At 36.1% G+C, this 22,689-nt stretch overlaps 1 protein-coding gene and 1 long non-coding RNA gene across 4 annotated transcripts in view; one reads left to right on the top strand and one right to left on the bottom strand.

The window, feature by feature from the left end:
- SLF2 (SMC5-SMC6 complex localization factor 2) overlaps positions 1–22,689 on the bottom strand; it is a 49,018-nt gene that overhangs the window by 3,644 nt on the left and 22,685 nt on the right. For all 3 annotated transcript variants that reach the window (XM_082722359.1, XM_082722360.1, XM_082722361.1), the window contains 10 exons: positions 18,644–18,719; positions 17,690–17,831; positions 12,160–12,262; positions 11,355–11,531; positions 9,614–9,711; positions 8,510–8,597; positions 7,161–7,292; positions 6,628–6,705; positions 4,885–4,971; positions 2,271–2,339 (listed from right to left, as the gene is read on the bottom strand). In XM_082722359.1, the coding sequence (XP_082578485.1) occupies positions 2,271–2,339; positions 4,885–4,971; positions 6,628–6,705; positions 7,161–7,292; positions 8,510–8,597; positions 9,614–9,711; positions 11,355–11,531; positions 12,160–12,262; positions 17,690–17,831; positions 18,644–18,719 (1,050 nt within the window). The remainder of the gene's footprint in view (positions 1–2,270; positions 2,340–4,884; positions 4,972–6,627; positions 6,706–7,160; positions 7,293–8,509; positions 8,598–9,613; positions 9,712–11,354; positions 11,532–12,159; positions 12,263–17,689; positions 17,832–18,643; positions 18,720–22,689) is intronic.
- Positions 14,231–21,898, top strand: LOC309860358. The gene is made up of 2 exons (XR_014309326.1): positions 14,231–14,974; positions 20,696–21,898. It is a non-coding gene; the product is annotated as an uncharacterized lncRNA (long non-coding RNA).

Raw genomic sequence — 22,689 nt, 5'->3', positions numbered from 1 at the left:
ATTCATTTATTTTAATACCACATCAGCAAAAGATGGCCAGGCTAAAACAAGATCTTTTGGGATCAGAAACTGAAGTTAACAAGAAAACATTAGTTTAAGACTTCTCAAAGGCTGTTCTCAAAGAGCAGGCATATCTTATTAAGGCCAGTAACACCAAGAGATTCAAAATACAGAAGAGTTGAGATTACTTTTTCTAATTAATCTTCAGTGCTCCTGTTGCTTTGACATAAACTATAAGCAACTTCTAGGTCCTATCTACTAAAATTATGGTTCTTGGACCAGCAACACTGCCATAAATTTGAGAACCTGTTAGAAATGGAGCATCTCTCAGGTCCCACTCCAGACCTAACGAATCAAAATTGGCATTTCAATAAATTGATGCCTATACTCACATTAAAATTTGAGAAGCATAATTTTAGACAATAATATATCCGTTAGTTTGTAAAAGGCAAATTTATAGTATAGCAAATGTAATACCAGTTGCTTACACAATGCCCCTCTTAAGCAAAGTCCCCTTAGATAGGATACCAAAGCCTAACAAATGGAAAAATAATAAATAAAACTGGACTTCATCACAGCTAAAAAACTTTTGTTCTACAAACGATACTATCAAGGCAATGAAAAGACAATACACAGAATTAAGAGACTATATTAGCAAATTATATACTTAACAAGGGACTTGTATTTGGAACAAATGGAAATTTTCTACAATTCAATAATAAAAAGATAAAAAGCCCAATTAAAAAATGAGCAAAGGATTTCAACTGACATTTCTCCAAAGAAGCTACATGAATGGACAACAGGTATATGAAAAGATTCTCAACATCATTCATCACTGGGAAGTATGAATTAAAACCACAATGAGGTTCTACTACCAACCCCCTACTATAGCTATAATCAAAACCACAGATAATAACAAGTGTTAGCAAGAATGTGGAGAATTTAGAAACCTTATATATTCTGGTGGGAATGTAAAACAGTGCAGCCACTTTGGAAAACAGTCTGGCAATTCCTCAAAACATTTAACATAGAATCACCACACAACCCAGCAATTCCACTCCCAGGTATACACCCAAAATATTTTCTTTTTTTTAAAGATTTTATTTATTTATTTGTCATAGAGAGAGAAGCGAGAGCAAGCACAGGCAGACAGAGTGGCAGGCAGAGGCAGAGGGAGAAGCAGGCTCCCCGCCAAGCAAGGAGCCTGATGTGGGACTCGATCCCAGGATGCTGGGATCATGACCTGAGCCGAAGGCAGCCGCTTAACCAACTGAGCCACCCAGGCGTCCCAGCCCAAAATGTTTTCATTTGAAAACATGTTCACACTAAAACCCGTGTGGTATTGTTCATGGAAGCATTATTTAGAACAGCCAGGAAGTGGAAGCATAATCAAATGCCCATCTAGTAAGTGGATAATTCATATAATGGAATATTACTTGACAACAGAAATGACAAAGATGCTACAACATGGATTCACCTAATATTATGTGAAAGAAGCCAGTCATAAAAGACCAAATAGTATATCGTTTGACTTAGAGGAAATGTGAGTAGGAAAATCTATATAATATAGACAGAAAAAACAGCGGTCACCTAAAGGCTTTGGGGGAGCTGGGGATAGAAATACAGGTGGTTGGGAAATAGGCAGTAGCTGCTAATGGCTTCTGGGATTTCTTTCTGGAGTGACAAAAATGTTTTAAAGTACGTTAAAACATCTGGTGGTGGTGGTCACACAACTCTGTACATATACTAAAAACCACTTTTTAAAAAATTTTTAAAAAGATTTTATTTATTTGACAGACAGAGATCACAAGTCGGCAGAGAGAGAGAGGTGGAGGCAGGCTCCCTGCTGAGCAGAGAGCCTGATGTGGGGCTCAATCCCAAAACCCTGGGATCAAGACCTGAGCTGAAGGCGGAGGCTTTAACACACTGAGTCACCCAAATGCCCCTAAAAACCACTTTAAATGAGTGAAATATGATACATGAATTTTATCTCAATAAAGCTATTAAGAAAAATGCTCCCCATGAAATATCAACCACCTTTGAGGCAATGTGACATTTTAAAATGGGCTCAACTATCTCTGGAAATAAGTTAATAAACAGAAAAGCAAACAAAAACTAAAAAACATACACACATTATTATACTGGAGTTTTCAGTTTATCTTAAGATATCTAGAAGAAAGTGCTGTGTAATAATTTATTTCAAACAACATAAAAAGTTACCATTTAGCAAAACTACTAAGAATAAATAAAAAACTTTAATAAAATGACACCTGAGTAGGCCGACAGTTCTGGATTATTTCCTGCCATTTTCCATGTATCCTGGCAACCAGGTCTTTTACCTTAAAAACATCAAAAAGGGGAAAAGTAATCAGATCAAAACATCCTTAACTAAAATCCACTTAATGCTTGATAAAAGATCTGATAGTTGTGACAGGCCCACACCCAACAATTCAATTTAATTTCTGCCAAGAAAGAAAAAAACTGCTCTTTTTCTGGAGGGGCTTTCAAATCACAGAGATTAATGTAAGACTCCTCGATCACCATAACCTAAATTACTGCATGCTTAGGACTCTATTTTCCCATTAGTTACTAAAGATCATCCAGAAAAAATGTGCTCCTTTCCTGCCTGCAAGATACTTATATTTTCAACTTGCTGGCTTTTGAACACCCACATAGATAAGCTCAGGTGTGGGTTTGTTATAGGGCCCAAGGCTTTGGCTGTCCTTATCTTTCCAACTTCTATTTGAAAGACTCAAGGCCACAAAAAATGGCTGTCATTTGTTCCTTTCCACATGATCAGAAGATCCAAGATTTACTGTTCTGCCTCTCCACATTTCTGCAAAGTACTACAAAACCCCTTCAAATACAAGGTATATTCCTATGTTTGAAGGTTTAGTGAGTCTCTGCATGAAACTTAAACTTTCCTACCACTCTAGAGATTCTCAATTAGCTCTTAAACATAACTGCTTAATAAAAATGTTCTAAACAAGTCAGGAATTTTATAGCTGTTTTAAGTTTATAAAATAAATTAAAAGGTCTACTTTCTTCTCCATTTAGAGTTCAGCAGATTCAGTTTCTCCAAAATAATCACCTTTTCTATTACAGGTTGTGAAGAGGCAACTCCTCAGCGGACCATCCCCCAATGCAATTTCCATAGACCTCTTGTGTCTCTCTCCACTCTAAGAGAAGCCCTGGCACCAATCTATATAGGCTCCTGGCTTTAAGAAACAAAGACCTTGGGTGGTCCCTTTTTAGCACATCTGTCAGCAGTAGCTACTACCACCAAGTTCTACGGGCCAGTAACTCTAGTCAATGTTCAAAAGAATGTGCTTTGAAACTATGGTTTCCACTCTTAAGTCAAAGAGCTATCCCCTACATATTTCTGAAAATCTGCAATCTGATACAACTTCATTAGGTGCTCATCTCTGTATTTAACTGAAATCTACTAAAATAAATACACTTACCAAATCCAAATGGGCATTGCTGAAATGATTAACCTTTATAGCTAATTAATTTAAGATATAAAGTTACAAAGCTGAAACTTCACATTTACTGACTCATCCAAACACAATGGCAAAAAAGAATCAGCTTTACATTACAAATGCTAAAAGATGATTTGGAATAAAAAATCCTTAAAAGTTTTTTTTAAAAAGTGTTCAGTGTCTTAGGTAAAACTGTTAAAATCACTGTTTTAATACTCAAGTTGCTTTCCTAACTCTATACTCATAGTCAGCTTTTCTACTGTCTTTGAATGTACTAAACGCTTAAGAAAAAAGCTTATTAGCAAGCTTACTGCTGAATCATTTTCATCTTAGAGCTCAGACTGGGTGAGCAGGACTTAGAAACCTGAAGAATCCTTCTTTAACACATTCTCTAATGGATCATTCAAAGAACAACAGCTAACCTATTTCTTCTCCATGAACAAAACAAGTTTTCAATTGTCATAAAATTGTTTTTAATCCCTGAAACTAATTTTGGCATAAAAGTCTTAATTTGTATAATGACAAAATAAACTTACTAGTGTCTTTTTTTGGGAAGATATTATTTGTCAGAGAGCGAGTGCGTGAGCACACATAAGCAGGGGGAATAGCAGGCAGAGGGAGAAGCAGACTCCCTGCTGAGCAATGAGCCTGATGTAGGACTTGATTCCAGGACCCTGGGATCATGACCTGAACTGAAGGCAGAAGATTAACTGACTGAACCATGCAGGCATCTCAATAAGCTTCATCTCAGTAAGTTTCATCTCCATTGGAGATGGAGGCATCTCCAACGAGTACTGGAAGAACTTTCTCTTCAGGTGTCAGGAGTTTTAGAACAGAGTATAGTAAAATAAAAAATACATTTGTCTTGAGATTTTTTTTCCCCTTCACTTTTTAAAAAAAAGTTATTTCTTCACCCAATGTAGGGCTCAAACTCACAACCCCAAGACGTAGAGTTACATGCTCTACTGACAGAACCAGCCATGCACCTTTCCTTTCACTTTTAATTTAGCTACAAGTATTTAGTAGAAACTAACTTCTGTTATTAATAGAGAAAATCGTATTTCTCACTTATATGCTCTTTTTAAAAAAAGATTTTATTTATTTGAGAGAGCAAGAGCCAGAGAGCATGAGAGGGGTAAGAGAGCATGAGCAGGGTGAAGGGCAGAGGGAGAAGCAAATTCCCCGCTGGCGGGGGGGGGGGGGGCGCCCCCAATGGGGGGCTTAACCCCGGGACTCCAGGATCATGACCTGAGCCAAAAGCAGATACTTAACTGACTGAGCTACTCAACCCCCACCCCCTTTTTAAAGGGGTGCTTCTCTTCCTCAAATATTAATGTAATCAAAGCTAGACAACAATGACAACAAAAACCCCTAACATTCCTTATGAAAAAAACACACTTACTTTAGTTCTGTAAAACAGCCTTGCATCTTCTCTAATATCACACTTAACATGTTTTTCCAAAGCTCCACAGAGGTGCACGAAGTGTTTCTGTGCAAAACAAACATGAGGGATGAAAACAACTCTGAAGCATTGCAAATTAACACAGAGATGGTGCCGTTAGAACTAACAATCATTTAAAAATCTACACTTACTATATATATATACACACACATACATATACACATACATATACACATATATACATATATATGTATATATACACATATATACATATATATATATGTATATACACACATACATACATACAATAGAATACTGCCAGCCGTAAAAAGGACGAGATTTTACCATTTGAGACAAATGGATAAACAGATAAACCTACAGAGTATAGACATCAGAGCATAGATCTCATCCCAATTTATACATTAGGAGAGTTGCCCAGGAAGGATTAAAGAATTTGCTAAAGTTAACCGAGACTGGTAGTTAGGGAAAAGCCAACCATTTAACCTAGGCTTCCTGACTTCTAACTCAAGTGCATTCCTTTTACTATCTCACAACTGCCCTAGTAAAGGAGTACCAAAATACTCCCAGTATTGAATTACCAACAACCATCCTTTTACCTCAGTTCTCAACTCTCAAGATTACTTATGAATTTCTTAACAGCAGTAAGTAAAAAATATCATTCATTTTATAATTTTGTTTGCTAGAATGTATCTAAGTCTCTAAATCCAGAAATGCTAAGGGAAATAAATCAGACAGAAGCCAACAAATAAATGATTTCACTTTTATGTGAAACCTAAAAAAAAAAAAAAAAGAAAAAAACAAAAAGCAGAAAGAGACCTATAAATACAGAGAGCAAACTGAGGGTTCCCAGAGGCTGGTGCTGGTAGTGAGAGGATGGGCAAAATGGCTGAAGGGGAGTGGGAGGTACAGATTTCCAGGTATGGAATGAATACGTCATGGGGATAAAGGGTACAGCATAGCGAATACAGTCAATGGTATTATAACACACTGTATGGTGACAGATGGTAGTTACACTTGTGAGTGAGCATAGTAGAATATATAAACCTGTTTAGTCACTATGGTGTTCACCAGAAACTATAACATTGTGTGTCTACCTAAAAAACCAAAAAGCAAAACAAACAACAAAACCTAAGAAAACTCCATATGAACCAGTGTTATGTCCTTTTCACAATGACAAAGGAGATACCAAGTTTTAAAACAGGTTGGAATATCCACAGTATGAAACACGATGACTTAAGAACTTTCCCTAGAAGTATGGATTATGGTAGTATGGGAAGGACAGAATAATTCAAAATGAAAATCTTACCATGAGGAGATAATTAAGAAATGCATATATCAACTACTCTGACTTAACATCAATTTAATTTTGAAGGCAATATTATTTCTAAAGGGGAAAAAAAAGTGTAGTGGGTGAAGAGATGGAGAAAAAACCAGCTAACAGCTGGTTTGGTGACCTTTGGTATCTTATTAATGTATTACACTATTGTCAAGTTAGGATGATTAAGCTACACTCCAATAAACACAACTAACATGCGCAAATAATTCTTGCCAATGATATGTTGCAAAGTTTCTATATTACTTCTCTCTTCCCAGTGTACACTGGGATTTCTATAGCAAACCCAAAGTTAACTTTTACAAAGTTTTCTTCTATATAAAGAATATTCATTCATTCCATCAATAGTGACATTTAATTAGCAACAAAGAACACTAAAAACTACCTACCCGTTGTCCAGAAGAAAAAGAATGAGAACAACTAACTTCACCAACTAAATGAAGAAGAATGTAGGTCAGGTAATATGCCTGTTAGAGAAATAAGTGAAACAAACACCCATGAATTAGCTAGCATAGATATTATCCCAGTTTACACATTAGGAGAGTTGCCCAGGAAGTATTAAAGAATTTGCTAAAGTTAACTGAGCCTGGTAGTTAAGGAAAAGCCAACCATTTAACCTAGGCTTCCTGACTTCTAACTCAAGTGCATTCCTTTTACTATCTCACAACTGCCCTAGTAAAGGAGTACCAAAAATACTCCCAGTATTAAATTACCAACAACCATCCTTTTACCTCAGTTCTCAACTCTCAAGGTTACTTACGAATTTCATAACAGCAGTAAGTAAAAAAATATCATTCACTTCATAATTTTGCTTGCTAGAATGTATCTAAGTCTCTAAATCCAGAAATGCCTAGGCTGTTGTTTGGTAACTGGCCTCAGTTATACTCAAATTTACTCTTTTGAGGTATCTTGCCCTGGATACCTGCTTTTCGAGTTCCAAATGAAGACTATCATCAATAGTGCCATTTGGCTGTTCAGCCCTTTTCTTCAAGACCATTTTCTTCAACAAATCAGAAGGCTTCATTTGCACAAGATAGCGATGTAGGACTGATATCTATCAACAGACAGAGAAGAAACTCAACAATATTAAGTAATACAGTTGCTCGCTCTTAGTCTACTTTTTTTTTTTAGCAGTCCTCTGTTCATTTTGCCTTCTCTAATTTTATCCCTTTAGCTTTCTTTATAGTCCAGTGATACCCAATTCTCCTTTACTAAAAGTCCTCATTTGCTTAAAAGGGATTTTAAATTAAAAGGTTCAATACTTGTAATTAAGGATAAAAGCTCGAGGAAGAGACTGAATGGCATTACAATACAGGCCACACAGAATGCTTTCTCTGTGGAATTATTTGAAAGTCAGCAAAGCTGAATCTCCCTATGAGTAGAAGTCACTGAATTCTAAAAAGAATTCTTTTGATGAAAGTTAGTATCACTGAAAGGACTGACAGTCCCCATATACCTGAAATTAAGTCTACCTGAGCTCTACTAACGAAACCAGTTGCGCCTTCCAATTTCTTTGTCCCACAGCGCCCTGTGCATACCTCTATCATTGTTCTTACTACATTATACTGCAGTGGTTTATTTTGTTTCAACCTAGATTATGTTTCCAAGAGCAGAGTCTCTAATTTCATTTTTTTATTCCTCGGATCTAGTAGAGAACAGAGCATCTTGTACTGAATTGCAGTTCACAGAAGAACACATCTAGACCGGTTAGATGTTGAGTTTTAAAATTCCAATTATGTGTAGCCCCTGTAGCTCCCTTAGTGTTATTAAGGTTTGTAAAAAGCTTTCAGGACCTTTCAGTGAAGCTTCTGTTGGACACATTTAAACCCACTTATCTATACATGATGTATTTACTACTGAACAATTACTAGAGGACAACCATGTTTAAGCTCTATAGTTTAAGGAATATTTAATATTAAAACAGGTAAAAGAGGCAATTAATGTACAATAGTTCTGCAAGTTCTAATCTTGTGATAAAACTAACCTTGATAATTATATAAATAGTCCTACTTATAGAACACATTTTGATTTTCCCAGTATTTATACATTAGTTCATGTAATTATCCACTACCAGCCTATATGTTACTGAGTATTGATATCATGTCCATGTAATGGACCTTATTACTTAAGTACCATTCCAAAGATTATATGAATAATATCATGCTTGAGAACTGAGATCTGATCCCAGAACTTGACTTAAGAACCATCGATTTTCCTTATACCTCACTACCTTTTCCATTAATGAAAAGAAAACAAAAATACTATTTATACCTGCAGATTACTGGCATTAGGGATATCTTCATGTTTCTCATCCAAAAGCTTTGAAATAATCACTAGGCTGAGGCACTGTCTTAATTGCCTGGAATTAGAATTTAAAAGTATTTAGAATGCATTTTAATCAATACTGTTTGAGAAGCAAATGAATGAGCCCAAAGTTCTTCTAACTGGAAACACAGCTAGTGTTTCAAGAGAAGACAGTATAACAACTTATAAACTTTAACAAAACAGTAAAATTTTCACGTAAAATATTTGTACATAAAGTTAGAATTGCCTGCAACTCAGGCAAATCATTAAGAAACTTTATCTTTGGGGGCGCCTGGGTGGCTCAGCGGGTTGGGCGCTGCCTTCGGCTCGGGTCATGAACTCGGAGTCCTGGGATCGAGCCTAGCATTGGGCTCTCTGCTCAGCAGGGAGCCTGCTTCCTCCTCTCTCTCTCTGCCTGCCTCTCTGCCTGCTTGTGATCTCTCTCAAATAAATAAATAAAATCTTAAAAAAAAAAAAAAAAAAAAAGAATCTTTATCTTTGGCCCTGCTGATTTACTGAAGGAAAATTTTATTGCTCACATTTATGTTTACTAAAGGAAAAAAAAAAAAGAAGAAAAAAGCTAATTCATTCATTTTCATGATAATGTGCCACCTGTATTAAATTATAAGATAAGCTAAAATTAAAAATCAAGAGTATCGGGACACCTGGGTGGCTCAGTTGGTTAAGCGGCTGCCTTCGGCTCAGGTCATGATCCCAGCATCCTGGGATCAAGTCCCACATCGGGCTCCTTGCTCAGCAGGGAGCCTGTTTCTCTCTCTGCCTCTTCCTGCCACTCTGTCTGCATGCGCTCGCTCGCTCTCTCTCTGACAAATAAATAAAGAAAATCTTAAATAAATAAATAAATAAATAAATAAAAAATAAAAAGTATCACAAAACGATCTATGTTAAGGATTAGAATCAGGCTGTCAATGCCTTTTCCCACACCTGACTAAGAAATAAAAGACTGATCTAACAATCAAGGAATGATGAAAGGAAATAAAGGACCCAAAAGTATTTCAATAATGTAAACACAAAAATTTTTCTTAATGTTTAATTCTCAATTTTCAATACCTTCCACGTGATGTCCAGTTAGGGACCAGCTGTACCAACCACAGAAGATTGTGCGGATGATTAGACAGCTCATTTATGGCCAGACAGAGTTCAGGCACCTGAAAAAGAATGAGCAAGATTTTCAAACAGGTAAGTGGAACGAAGTCATTCACATCCCTTCTTGTCCTATGGGAGCATTATGACAAAAAGAACACTCATTTTTAGAAACTGCATGAAGTCTAGTACCTGCTAAAAAACATACATGGTACACAGACTCAGTTTTATCTTCAACTTCAGTACACACTGAACAGATATATTTATCAGAATTTCACCTGGCTTTCATGTTTTGTTCTACGTCATACCTATGCCTATATCTAAACAGTCCTCCCCAGAAGAAAACAAATCTAAATCTAAATAGATCTATCTAATTTAAGATTTATTTATTTGTGAGAGAGAGACAGTGCGTGCTAGTGGAGGGAGAGGCAGATGCAGAGGGAATTCTCAAGCAGACTCCCTGCTGAGTGTGGAGCCGACTGCAGGCTCCATCCTAGGACTCTGAGACCATGAACTGAGCTGAAATCAAAAGTCAGATGCTTAACTGACTGAGCCACGCAGGTGCCCCTAAATAGAGCAAAATACAAATACCAGTTTCTAAAGGTGTATAATGAGAGCTGCAGAAGATCATACATGCTCCTGACCTGGGATTTCTTGCATTTTAGGGATCCTCAACTATTTCAGTATTTAAAGTCTAACAAAATTACTTCAAAATAATCTCTGAGTAAGGGAAGAAAGTATGGGATGAGGGTAACAGACGAGACAAAGTTGATTATGTCTTGTTAATTGCTAAACCTGAATGGTAAGTAATTATGGGCTCATCATACTTGTCTCATTTTGCACATTTGAAATTTTCCATCAAAATGGTTAAAAAATATAATTCTTAAAAATCTAACAATTATACGTTTACCCTTAATATCGCTATAGGGGTTCAACTCAAATTTTTGTTGTGTGTGTGATTTTGCTTCATCATTTCATGTAGGTCTCTCCTCAAAGGTAACTTAAGAAGGGCATTCCCTGGTTGCCTTATCTGAAACAGCAGAAGATTACTTACTACCTTGCTATTCTCTATACCCAGGTCCCACTTTATTTTAATTTGTAGCACTTTTTACAACTTGGCATGGTATTATAATATACATTTACCTTATTATTTAATTCTCTAACTACATAAAACTGCCATAAAGGCAATGTATTTATCTTTTTCCAGGGCTGTATCTCTAGCACTTACATTAACGCTTGGTCCCCACTAAATGCCCAATAAACACATTTTTTTTTCCAGTTTTAAAGAAGATTCAGTTATCATAAATTTTATACAGTTCCAACAAAAGTAAGTCCCTTCTCCATTTATATTTCATCTGCCAGAGATCTTTTTTTAAAATTAAAAAAAATTTTTTTTTTAAGATTCCATCCATTTATTTGCGAGAGAGAGAGAGAGAGACAGACAGACATTAAGAGGGGAGGAGGTTAGAGGGAGATGTAGACTCCCTATGGAGCCGAGAGCCCGACTCGGGACTCAATCCTGCGACTCCAGGATCATGATCTGAGCCAAGGCAAGTCACTCAACCAACTGAGCCACCCAGGTGCCCTCTGCCAGAGATCTTAACTGAGCTTAGAAACTATTAATTCCATATGTACTATGAAAGTCAAATTGTGACGGTATACAAAAATCCAACACTAACACCAATATAACAGCTTTAAGTATGGTTACCTTTGTGTTCCAATCTCTAATGTTTTTCATCAGATTTATCAGGAGGCTTTGAAAGTCCACTAGAGGAATCTGTTTCAGCTGTTTCTCCAAACTCATTTTAAACAACATTAAAATCAGCAACATTATTTCACGATCCTGGTAACCTTCTGGATGTATAGATGTACACAAGCCTAGAAACTGTGACAGAAGTACAGTGACAAAACAACTTAAGGAGATATATTTTATTTGGAGAGTTTAAATTATAAAAGCTTTCTGATAAAGAATATAAAAGAAAACTTATAGAAAACAAAACATCAGATGTTTAGAAAAAAGAAGGCAAGAAATACTTGTGTTAATAGTTAAATCAGGTGACACAGTAAGTATTTTCTTCTCCAATTCTCATTTTTGAGATTTTTTTTTAACGGTTCAGTATCATTGACTTGATTCAGCCACTAAAAAGTTTTAACACTGTTACTAATTCTTAATCACTAAGTTACAAGTAATAACTTTTTCTCTTCATACATTCAAATTCTAAAAAAAAGTACTGGTTCTAAAAAATAATTGGTTTCTAAAATCTTCTTGGGAAAGGTATCCTAGAACTATATTAACCTATAAAGTCCCTTTCACTCCTAATATTAAGACAAACAAACAAACAAACAAAAAAACCCCAGCAAAAACAACATTTAATACAAATAATACTGCTAACAAATTTCAAAGATTAGAAATCACCTGGTAAAACACTAGTGATTTTGTTTTAAAACCACTAACCACAAAACTAAATGGTTCCAGTTCTGTGATAAAGACATAAAGAAGAGTTTTTCCCTACCTTAACCACATTTAAAATGTTGGTTTCAGGAAGAGTTGAAAAAATTGGCTTACAAGATGAATCTTCACTTCCTTCCCCACCCAATGTCACCTGTGTTTCAGAACTATTGAAAAGAGAATAAAGCAATGTGAAATTAGGCACAAAATAATTATTTTAAGAAACACTGAACAAAAAAGTTTTGTTGAGGCATAATTTACATATAAATAAAAGGAATATACCCATTTTAAGTTCTGATAAATATATATGTAGTAGTGTAACTGCCAACAGAATAAAGAAGTAGCAGAACATTTTCATTACCTACAGAAGTCCCTTCATGCTAGATCGAAGTCACTTTGCTATCTCCTACTCCAGGTAAACACTAATCTGAATTTCTATCTCTATGCATTAGTTTTCCCTTGAACAGCTACTTTTTATCAAGGCACTATCCTCATTGTTCTTGGTGTTGAGAACTATGTAGAAGGTGGCTCTGGCTATAAAAGAACTCATAATAAAGGTCTCATGAATAGACAGAAATACAAAACAATTCTTTTTAAAAATTTAAAATTAACATATAATGTATTATTAGCCCCAGGGGTACAGGTCTGTGAATCGCCAGGTTTACACTTCCTACTACTCACCATAGCCCATACCTTCCCCAATGTCCATAACCCAACCACCCTCTCCCTACCCCCACCCCCGCAACCCTCAGTTTGTTTTGTGAGATTAAGAATCTCTTATGGTTTGTCTCCCTCCCAATCCCATCTTGTTTCATTTATTCCTTTCCTACCCCCCAAAACCCCCATATTTGCTCTTAACTTCCTCATATTAGGGAGATCATATCATAATTATCTTTCTCTGATTGACTCATTTCACTAAGCATAATACCCTCTAGTTCCATCCACGTCCGTCATCACAAATGGCAAGATTTCATTCCTTTTGATGGCTACATGGTATTCCATTGTATATATATACACCACATCTTTATCCATTCATCTGTTGATGGACATCTAGGTTCTTTCCATAGTTTGGCTATTGTGGACATTGCTGCTATAAACATTCAGGTGCACTTGCCCCTTCAGATCACTACATTTGTATCTTTAGGGTAAATACCCAGTAGTGCCATTACTGGGTCGTAGGGTAGTTCTATTCAAAGAAACAATTCTAAGCACCATAGTTCTGGTAGTGGCAATCAGTGAGGTTCATGGAGGAGGAGACACATCAATTTGGCCTTCAAGAGACATTTTCTTGGTTAATTTTTTGAATTAATAATACCTTCATATGGTTAAAGAACTAAAAAACTTCAAAAGGTATCAGGGCACAGTATACTGTGAAGAACTGTCTTCAGTCTAAGGCCTTTTGTCACCCATTTCCCCTCCCCATAATCACTACTAGTTTTAGTCCTTCCTTCCACAGGCATTTTATGTATATACAAATAATTATGTATTTATTTGCTCCCCCTTTAATTTAAATGGCAGCATACTATATACTGTTGTGTACGTCTCTTTATTTCACTTAATATGTCTTCTATTTCCTTAAGTACGTATGAAAAGCTTTCTTAGTTTTTAAAGTCTCTGCTTGGTAGTCCTGTGTGTCTTCTTAGCTGTAAACCTCAGGCAAACTACTTAACCTTTCTGTGCCTGACTCGCCTATAAAATGGGACCGAGAATATTATCTAATAGTTGTAGTGACCATTAAATGAAGTGCTATATGTTAAGCACTTAGAACTATGCCTGGCACATAGTAAGCAATACGTAACCATTAGTAGTTGTGATGATGATGATCATCGAACCATGATTTATTAATCTGTTCCATACAGACAAGACTATCTTGCTCTTTTTAAAAAAGATTTATTTGAGAGCGAGCAAGAGTGACCACAAGTGGGGGTGGGGATGGTGATAGCAGAGAGAAAAGTAGGCTTCCTGCTGAGCAGGGAGCCCCATGCATGACTCAATCCCAGACCACAGGATTATGAGCTGAAGGCAGAAGCTTAACTGACTGAGCCCCCCAGGCTCCCTGCGGGAGCTTCAGTGAGAGACAGAGGTAACATTCTGGTGAGCAGCCACTGAGGGTGAAGGTGAGGGATGAATACAAGGAAGAGCCAATGCAATGATGACTCCTACGGAGGAACCGCAAGCAGATCAATTTGGTTAAAACAAAAGGGACAAAAAATAGAAAATAAGCCAAATTGTAAAGTCTTAAATACATGGTGTAAAGGCCTGAGAACATAGGAGAAAGAAGTTCAAGGCTATGTTTCATAAAAGGAATCCCACAACAGTGAAAACAATAAGTATCTTGGAGGTAGAAAACCCCTGGAGAAATGGAGATCTTTTTGCCAGGGTTGGCATGAAAAGAGGATCTGAATTAGAGTAACACTGGTAATAAAAAAGGAAAAATAGCTGGGACATAAGCAGAGGAACTAGAACACAGGGATGTGAGAACTGATGGAATGCAGGAGAGAAAGAGGTTAGTTGTGACTCAGATTTTAAGTCTGTACATCTAACAGAGAAACGGTCAAGAAAAGAACTGTTCTCCTGTCCTTCAGCATCTTACTCTCCCTACCTGAATATTTAAGAGCTTTCTAACATTTCACACACCCCAACAAAAATGGTTAAGTTGCACGTGAGTCTTAGTGAATAGAGTTGTGGTCATATCTCAGCAGGATTCAGTCTTGTACTCATGTTGCTTAAACAAGCATTTCATCATGGTTCACTCATCCCTTCACCAGCTCCTCCTTGCTTTCCTGTGCTCATCAGTGCTTACCACTATGCAGCAATGGTGACCTCAGCCACCACCCCACTGTAGTCAACAAACCTAACTGAGGCCAACTCTTCAACTGGTAAGTAACCAATTAAAAAAAACTATTTTGCTAAATATCATTTGTATGTATTATGTCTTAATGCATTCATTACAATCTTTATCTCACTATGTCCATTACAGTATTTGCTTGCAACACTGAAGAAACACTCAAATCTATTGCATACAACATATATTACCACCTTTTACTGATTTCATTAAAGCTTAAATAATAAAATAATTGGAATTTTAACTTCTCAATATAGGTGGTTTGAATATCTTAGTAATGTTTGGGGGAAATGGTTGTTTTTTTTTGATTGGCTGAGAAAGCATTCTTTTCCCTAGTGATAGAACATAGTCTTTATCTGAAAATTAGCTAGTCAACATATTTTTAGATACAGATTACATCTGAGCAAGAAGGGATCCTGTATGGATGGAAAGAGAACTAGAGAGGTAAGTTTGGCAATAACAAGAATTTACCTTTTTCTCAGAAGTGAAGATGAGTATATTTTCATATTTAAGAACCATTTTTATTTCTGTGATCAGTTTATTCCTGTGTCCATTTTTCTAATAGGTTACTGATCTTTTTATTAATTTGAAACTAAACTTTTACCTGTAACCAGAATTGTTTTGTTCATACATACATGCATGAATATGAAAAATTCATATAAATATAGATCTCCCTCCACTCCCTTTTGAGGTTTTCCTTTTGACTGCGTATAGTGATTACTGTCATGGCAAATTATTTTGGCCAAATAAGTTAATTTTCCTCTTAAGGGTTTTGAGTGTTAGGCTCATAGAAAAAATCATTTCCCCTTTTTTAAGATTATAAAAACCTGCTGGTTTCTTCTATTATTTTTACGGTTTCATTGTATACATTTAAATCTTTGCTCTATCAGTTTGAGGTATGGATGCAAAATTTGTTTTCAGATAGCTACCCAGTTTTCCAAATAATGGATAATATGAGATACTTAATATCCTACTCTTTCATTTATGGAAATAGCATCTTTAACATTCATGAAGCATTTATATGTATTTGGTTCTATTTTAGACTTATTTTTTTCTACTGACAGACCCTTGCACTTTGCATTTGTCTTATACTATTATCTGCTAAGGCCAGTCCTACCTCCTAACTCTTCTTTCTCAAAGCTTTTCTGGTTGTTATTTTTTTCCATATGACTTTAGAATCACTTATATAGTATCAACTCTCCCCTTTCCTATAAAATATCCCATTGGCATTTCTTATTCAAATATCATTAAGTTTATAGTTTAACGTCAGGAGCTCTAATCTATTTATATTATAAAGTTGAATCTTCCTGAGAGCATGGTACGCTCTTTCATTTATTTAAGTCTTCTATTTTGTCTCTTAATGTTTATACACACACAAATACACACACTCTCTCTCTTTCTGTCTCTTCTATGTAAGTTTATTCCTAGGTATTTCATGTATTTTTCTTGCTGTTGTAAATGAAGTCTTTTCTTCCAGTTTATCTTTTTTTTTAAGATTTTATTTTTTTAATTTTTAAATGTAATCTCTATCCCTAAGGTAGGGCTCAAATTCATGACCCTGAGATCAAGAATAATATGCTCTACCAACAGAGCCAGGCAGGTACCCCTTCAATTTATCTTTTAGACTAGCTATAGTTCATATATCTGAAGGTTATTAATTTCTCTTTTTAAACTTTGTACCCCAGCATCCATACCAACTTCTCTATTATTTTTTTTTAAGATTTATTTATTTATTTATTTATCTATTTGACAAACAGAGATCACGAGTAGGCAGAGGCAGGCAGAGAAAGGGGAGGAAGAAGACTCCTTGCTGAGCAGAAAGCTTGATGCGGTGCTCGATCCCAAGACCCTGAGATCATGACCTGAGCCGAAGGCAGAGGCTTTAACCTACTGAGTCACCCAGGCACTCTGCTCTCTGTTTTTTAAAGATAGATTTATTTTACAGCAAGAGAGCAAGAGAAAGAGAGACAGCAAGGGAGCAGATCAGTGGGAGGAGGGGCAGTGGGAGGAGGAGGAGGAGAGAGAGACTCTTAAGCAGACTCTTCACTGAGTGCAGAGCCTGATATGGAGCTTGATTCCAGAACCCTGAGATCATGGCCTGAGCCAAAACCCAAAGTTGGTGACCCTACTGACTAAGCCACCCAGGCGCCCCTCCCTCCTCCTTTAAAACAGGCTCCGTGTCTAATGTGGGGCTTGAATTCACAACCCTGACATCAAGTCACATGCTATACTGACTGAGACAGCTAGGTGCCCTATACCAATTTCTCTTGTTTCTTTTATTTGTTACAGCACTTCAGCTGACTCTTAGGCTTCTTTGCATACATTAACATACTTCTGCAAATAATGAAACTTCCACCAACTCATATCCAGTTTTTATATCTATTTTTCTCTCTTATCTAACTGCTTTGGCCAGCATTGCCAACAGAATAATGCCAAATAATGCCAACAAATAATGTCAAATAAGCAAATAATGTCAGATAATGACAAATAATAACAGAATAATGTCAAATAATGTTTTATTTTTAAAAAATTAAAAATTTTAAATATTTCTATTTCCTCCCTGTTAAACTTGATGACTTTCAGATTAAGACATATGTTAGGAATGTATCTAATTCAAGATCCATTTCAACTTTGAGAGATTTTAAAAACCAAGAGTGGGTACTGAAATTATCAAATGAATATTACTGTTATCACATTAAAATTATTTAAAATAATGTTTTTGGGATTTAATTATGAAAATAAAACTTACACTAGACTGTCTTCATTAAAGTCTGGCTGAAGATTCTCCAGAGGAAACAAAGATCTGAAATCAATTCCCATATTGAAAAACACAGCTGCTATATCAGATAATGATGGGATCCAGGGCCAAACTGGTGAATCGCTGAAGGTATCTAGTTAACAGAAGAAATGGTTTTATCCCAAATCCCAGGTTCACAAACACACAATTGCAAGTGACAGTCTGCATGTGAAACATGGATTATTACGATGATTTTACAGAAATGATATCTGGTAATGATATGCTGACAATATAGTTATTTAGAATGATCATATAGGAATTAGAGATTTTCAAGTAAATATGAAGGCAACGACATTTATGAAAGTATCTGAGAGTGATGATGAATAAAAGCATGTAACTCATGAGGTAATACACTTTGAAAAGACTGACAATAACAATGGTAAAATACCAAACTACTCCTAACACAGAAGATTTTACCATCTTTAGTGCCCATACAATCCCAATCCTCAAAACAAGTGAAAGATGAAAATCACAATGCTCGTTTCATTTTAAGGGATCTCAAAGGTAATAAAACAATTGTTACATTTTTGTAGTAGATACTTTCAATCTCCTCAGTGCACAATCAGTACAATACTTGCACATCAATAAGCCAATTAAAATTAATTGGCTAAATAAATAACAAACTTGTAACTATTTCCATTTACCCAGGACAGTAACCCATGAGTTGGTAAATATCAGGTTAGGGCTATCACTTGCAAGATCTTATACCTTTTTCTCAATGTGACTAGAAAACTGCAGATACTTATTTTTGAATGGAGTTTCTTATCATTATTAAAGATTTTAGATCACAAAAAAAATAACTTTTTGTTCTGTATTTCTGAATATCGTAAATGTTTAGCAATACAAGAGACTGTACATAGCAACCTATAATTCACACTGCTAATCAGAGTAAATCTATATACTCACCATTTCTAATTGTTATTTCCATCAATGTACTTAAAATCTGCACAGACACAATACAGTCTGTATGAACCGACATCATCTGCCAAAGTAGACAAGAATATTAAAAAAGAAGAAAAAAAAAAAGAAAGAAAATGAGCATTTACTACTTGCCAGGCATATATAAAGGTGTTTTATGGATTTTCTTGAATATGTATTTTATATGCATTCCATTTTATTTTATTTAAAAAAAATTTTTTTTTAAAGATTTTATTTATTTATCATAGAGAGAGAGGGAGAGAGAGTGAGCACAGGCAGACAGAATGGCAGGCACAGGCAGAGGGAGAAGCAGGCACCCTGCTGAGCAAGGAGCCCGATGTGGGACTCGATCCCAGGACGCTGGGATCATGACCCGAGCCGAAGGCAGCGGCTTAACCAACTGAGCCACCCAGGCGTCCCTATATGCATTCCATTTTAATATTTACAATAACCTTATGAAGTGGCCATATACTACACATTAGCAGACAGGCTCAGAGAGATTAAGATACCCAACATAATACATGAGGAGTTAGAACTTAAAATTCAGGTCTGATTCTAAAATCAGGGCCCTTTCCATTCTAATTCTGTTTAATTCCATTCCATTCTGTTTTTACAACTTTCATTTATATTAGACAAATATAACAACTGAAAACTATTAAAAAATACCTTTCTAGTTCATTTGTGCAATGAAATCCGAAAACCATAAAGAAAAAGGCTGCTAACTGATCACAGGCAAAAATCAAACCACACACTAATAAAAATATGCAAAATAATGTATCAATAAACCATTTATTTATGATTAATAAATTAATCATGATTTATTTATTTGTGATTTTTATTTATTTGTCAGGAAGAGAGAGAGCAAGCACAAGCAGGGGGAGTAGCTGGCAGAAAGAGAAGCAGGCTCTGAGCTGAGCAGAGAACTGGATTTGGAACTCAATCCCGGGACCCCAGGATCATGACCTGAGCTGAAGGCAGACACCCAATCCACTAAGCCACCTAGGCATCCCTATCAATATACTTTTAAAAAAGAATGTTCAATATCACTAGTAATCAAAGAAATGCAAAGAGAAGTGACAAGCTGTCATTAACTTGTTAAGAGAAGCTTGACTTTTGGTGCCTAGGTGGCTCAGTCTTAAAATCTTAAAAAAATCTTAAAAAAAAAAAAAAAAGAGAAGCTTGACTTTAAGATTGTTAATGATCAAGAACACTGATAACAGCCAGTGGTCGTAAGAGTACTAAGAAAGAGGTAGCATGTCCAGTATAATTTGATAAAATTTAAAAAGTAATTTGGTAGTATTTATGCAAAGTTATTGTCCTTTTTATAGTTAGTCTTTTTACATACAGAAATTTGTATGCACAGGCATATAATTAATATAACTGTATAAAATGAATTTTGGGGGAACAAAATCTCAAGTCTAAAAAATATATTTTTTTTCAAGTTTAAAAAATATTTTAAAAAATAAAAAATAGGGACGCTTGGATGGTTTAGTTTATTAAGCATCTGTCTTTGGCTCGGGTCGTGGTCTTGGGGTCCTGGAATCGAGCCCATCATGCTCCCTGTTCAGTGGGGAGTCTGCTTCTCCCTCTCCCTCTGCAACTCCCCCTGCTGTGCTTGCTCATATACTCACTCTCAAATAAATAAATAAAATCTTAAAAAAATATATAAATAAAAAATTAAAAATTTTTTAAAGAATCATATGATGGGCACCTGGGTGGCAGCTCAGTCTGTTAAGCATATGACTCTTGATTTTGGCTCAGGTCATGATCTCAGAGCTGTGAGATCAAGCCCTGTGTCAGGCTCCCCGCTCAGCACAAGTTTGCTGGAGATTCTCCCTCTCCCCCTGCTTGCACTAGCATGCACGCTCTCTCTCTAATAAATAAATCTTTAAAAAAAAGAGAATCATATGACAGGCTGAAGGTAATTTTAAAGTGGTTTTGCAGGGGAAAACATTTGTTTCCCTTTTGCTTCGGAGCTGTAGATTGATTATAGTAAATTTAAATCTAAAGTGTAAGGGAGGATTGATTTTTCTCTTGCAGCTCAGCCATTTGGTGAAGTTTGGGTTTTTCTCCCTCTTTCTGGGCTGTTAAGTTCTTGCCAGGCTACTTTGTAGCAAGTTGTGTCCTGAGCATCACCTCCCACCAGACCCCAAAGATCTAGGAGGAGCCTCGGTCTGTCACTAGGCTTCCAATGGATTCGCCAGAGCAGCTTTATCCAACCTGGGCTCTGGGATCATCTCAGACACCCAATGAAGAGGATTCCCAGGAAAGCTGAGGTGCCTCTCAAACGATCTCCTAAGTATTAACCAAGAACCTTGGCAAATTGACCCTAGACTCTAGTATCGTCCTCCCTTCCCCTCTGCCACAGTATCCGTCTCAGCAGCCAGGCAGAGAGAGGAAACCACAGGGGCTGGTGGAGCGTATCCTCAGCAGCAGTGGGAGGAGGACTGGAGTGAGGACCTTGTTAACAGCCGGGAAGGAAAGGATGGCAAGGATGACTCGAATGATTCAGTACCAGCACTACCTAAGCCCGGGGTCTCAGCTTCAAAAAGATCTACAGCAGAAGGAAACGAAGGGTGAAAGAAGAGTGGAAAGATTCAGATGTCGCTGTCATTATTGCCTGTATCACGAAGATCTTGCTGAGGACACCAGCATGGAGAATAATTATGACGTGGAGCCAATGTAAACAGACTTTTATTCTTAAACTATTTCTTTCTGCTAGTGATTTTAGGATCATTTTGCAGCAGCTTGGAAGGCTGCTCTATGTTAGGGCAAACTAATACTTTGATAATCTGTGATATTACAAGGGTTTTATTTTAATATCTTTTTTTTTTTTTTTTTTTTACCGTGATGCCAGGAATTTGTGAGGAATCCTGTAGTTTGCATTTGGATGACTTCAGTATACTTGCACCTTTTGATTTGACCTAAGGAAGCACTAATAGGTTTTGAATGTTGCCTGTGTGTTTGAGAGACCTGAAGTCATTAAGATAAGATATATACCAAAAATTGGAAGCCAAGTAACTTGTGCAGAAGGAATACAAGAAAACTCTGGGTGGTTTGGTAAGCAAAATTAGGGTGGGTATATATGCTAGATTTTCTGGTTTTCTGACATTGTAATAAAATTTTTTTGTTGTGCTCTTTCAGTTTCAGTAGGAAGTGTGTGTGTAAAGGATCTTAATAGAGTTATTTGAATAAAAAAAATAAAGTGTAAGGGAGAATAACACAAACTCTGTTTCAATCAGGCATATTTGTATCATTGTATGTTTGTACTCGCATCATTTGTGTGTTTGTGCCATTTTCAAAATCAGCCTGTGTCAAAAACTCAGGTCTAACGTCTGTGTTATGTTTTGCCACTAGGGGGCAGCACCATTCAAGGACATGCTGGAAACAGAACAAATTTGGTAACAATCATTTTTAGGCAGTAATAAATTCTAAGGTGGGCAACCCAGTACTTGGAGATAATTAAATAAATGTGTAAAGAGGTGTATACAACAATCTCATGTCTATCAATTGAGACTGGGTTAAATAAAGCAGTATAACATGGCAATAGAATACTATAAAACCATTAAAAAAGATGACGACATATTTATACTGACACGAAAATAATTTGTTATCTGAGATAAGTCACAAAACCCATATTCTATTTATACTGTCATATAGTAATCTATGTACATGCAGAGAACAATCTCAACACTATAATTTAATAACCCCTGGAAACTGGGATGGCATTAAGCCATTTTACTTTTAAGTTTTCACAATCAAACATGAATTGCTTTTGAAAAAGTTTTTAAAAAGTAGCAAAGTGTACTTCTAGTTTTACACTCACAAATTCAGGAAAATGCAAATATTTTAATTACATTTTAACAATTAAATTAACAAAAATGTAGGGACCATATAGTTCATTCTTTGTTTATGGTTGAATAATATTCCTTTGTACGTGTGCACATGTGTGCATGTACATCTCTTTTATCCACTCATCTATGGATGAACACCAGGGCTGCTTCCACAATTTGGTTACTGTAAATAATGCTGCA

Source organism: Mustela nivalis (assembly GCF_964662115.1).
Source record: "Mustela nivalis genome assembly, chromosome: 2".
NCBI lineage: Eukaryota > Metazoa > Chordata > Mammalia > Carnivora > Mustelidae > Mustela > Mustela nivalis.
The sequence above is the reverse complement of the archived record's forward strand: the minus strand, read 5'-3'. Positions and strand labels throughout refer to the sequence as shown.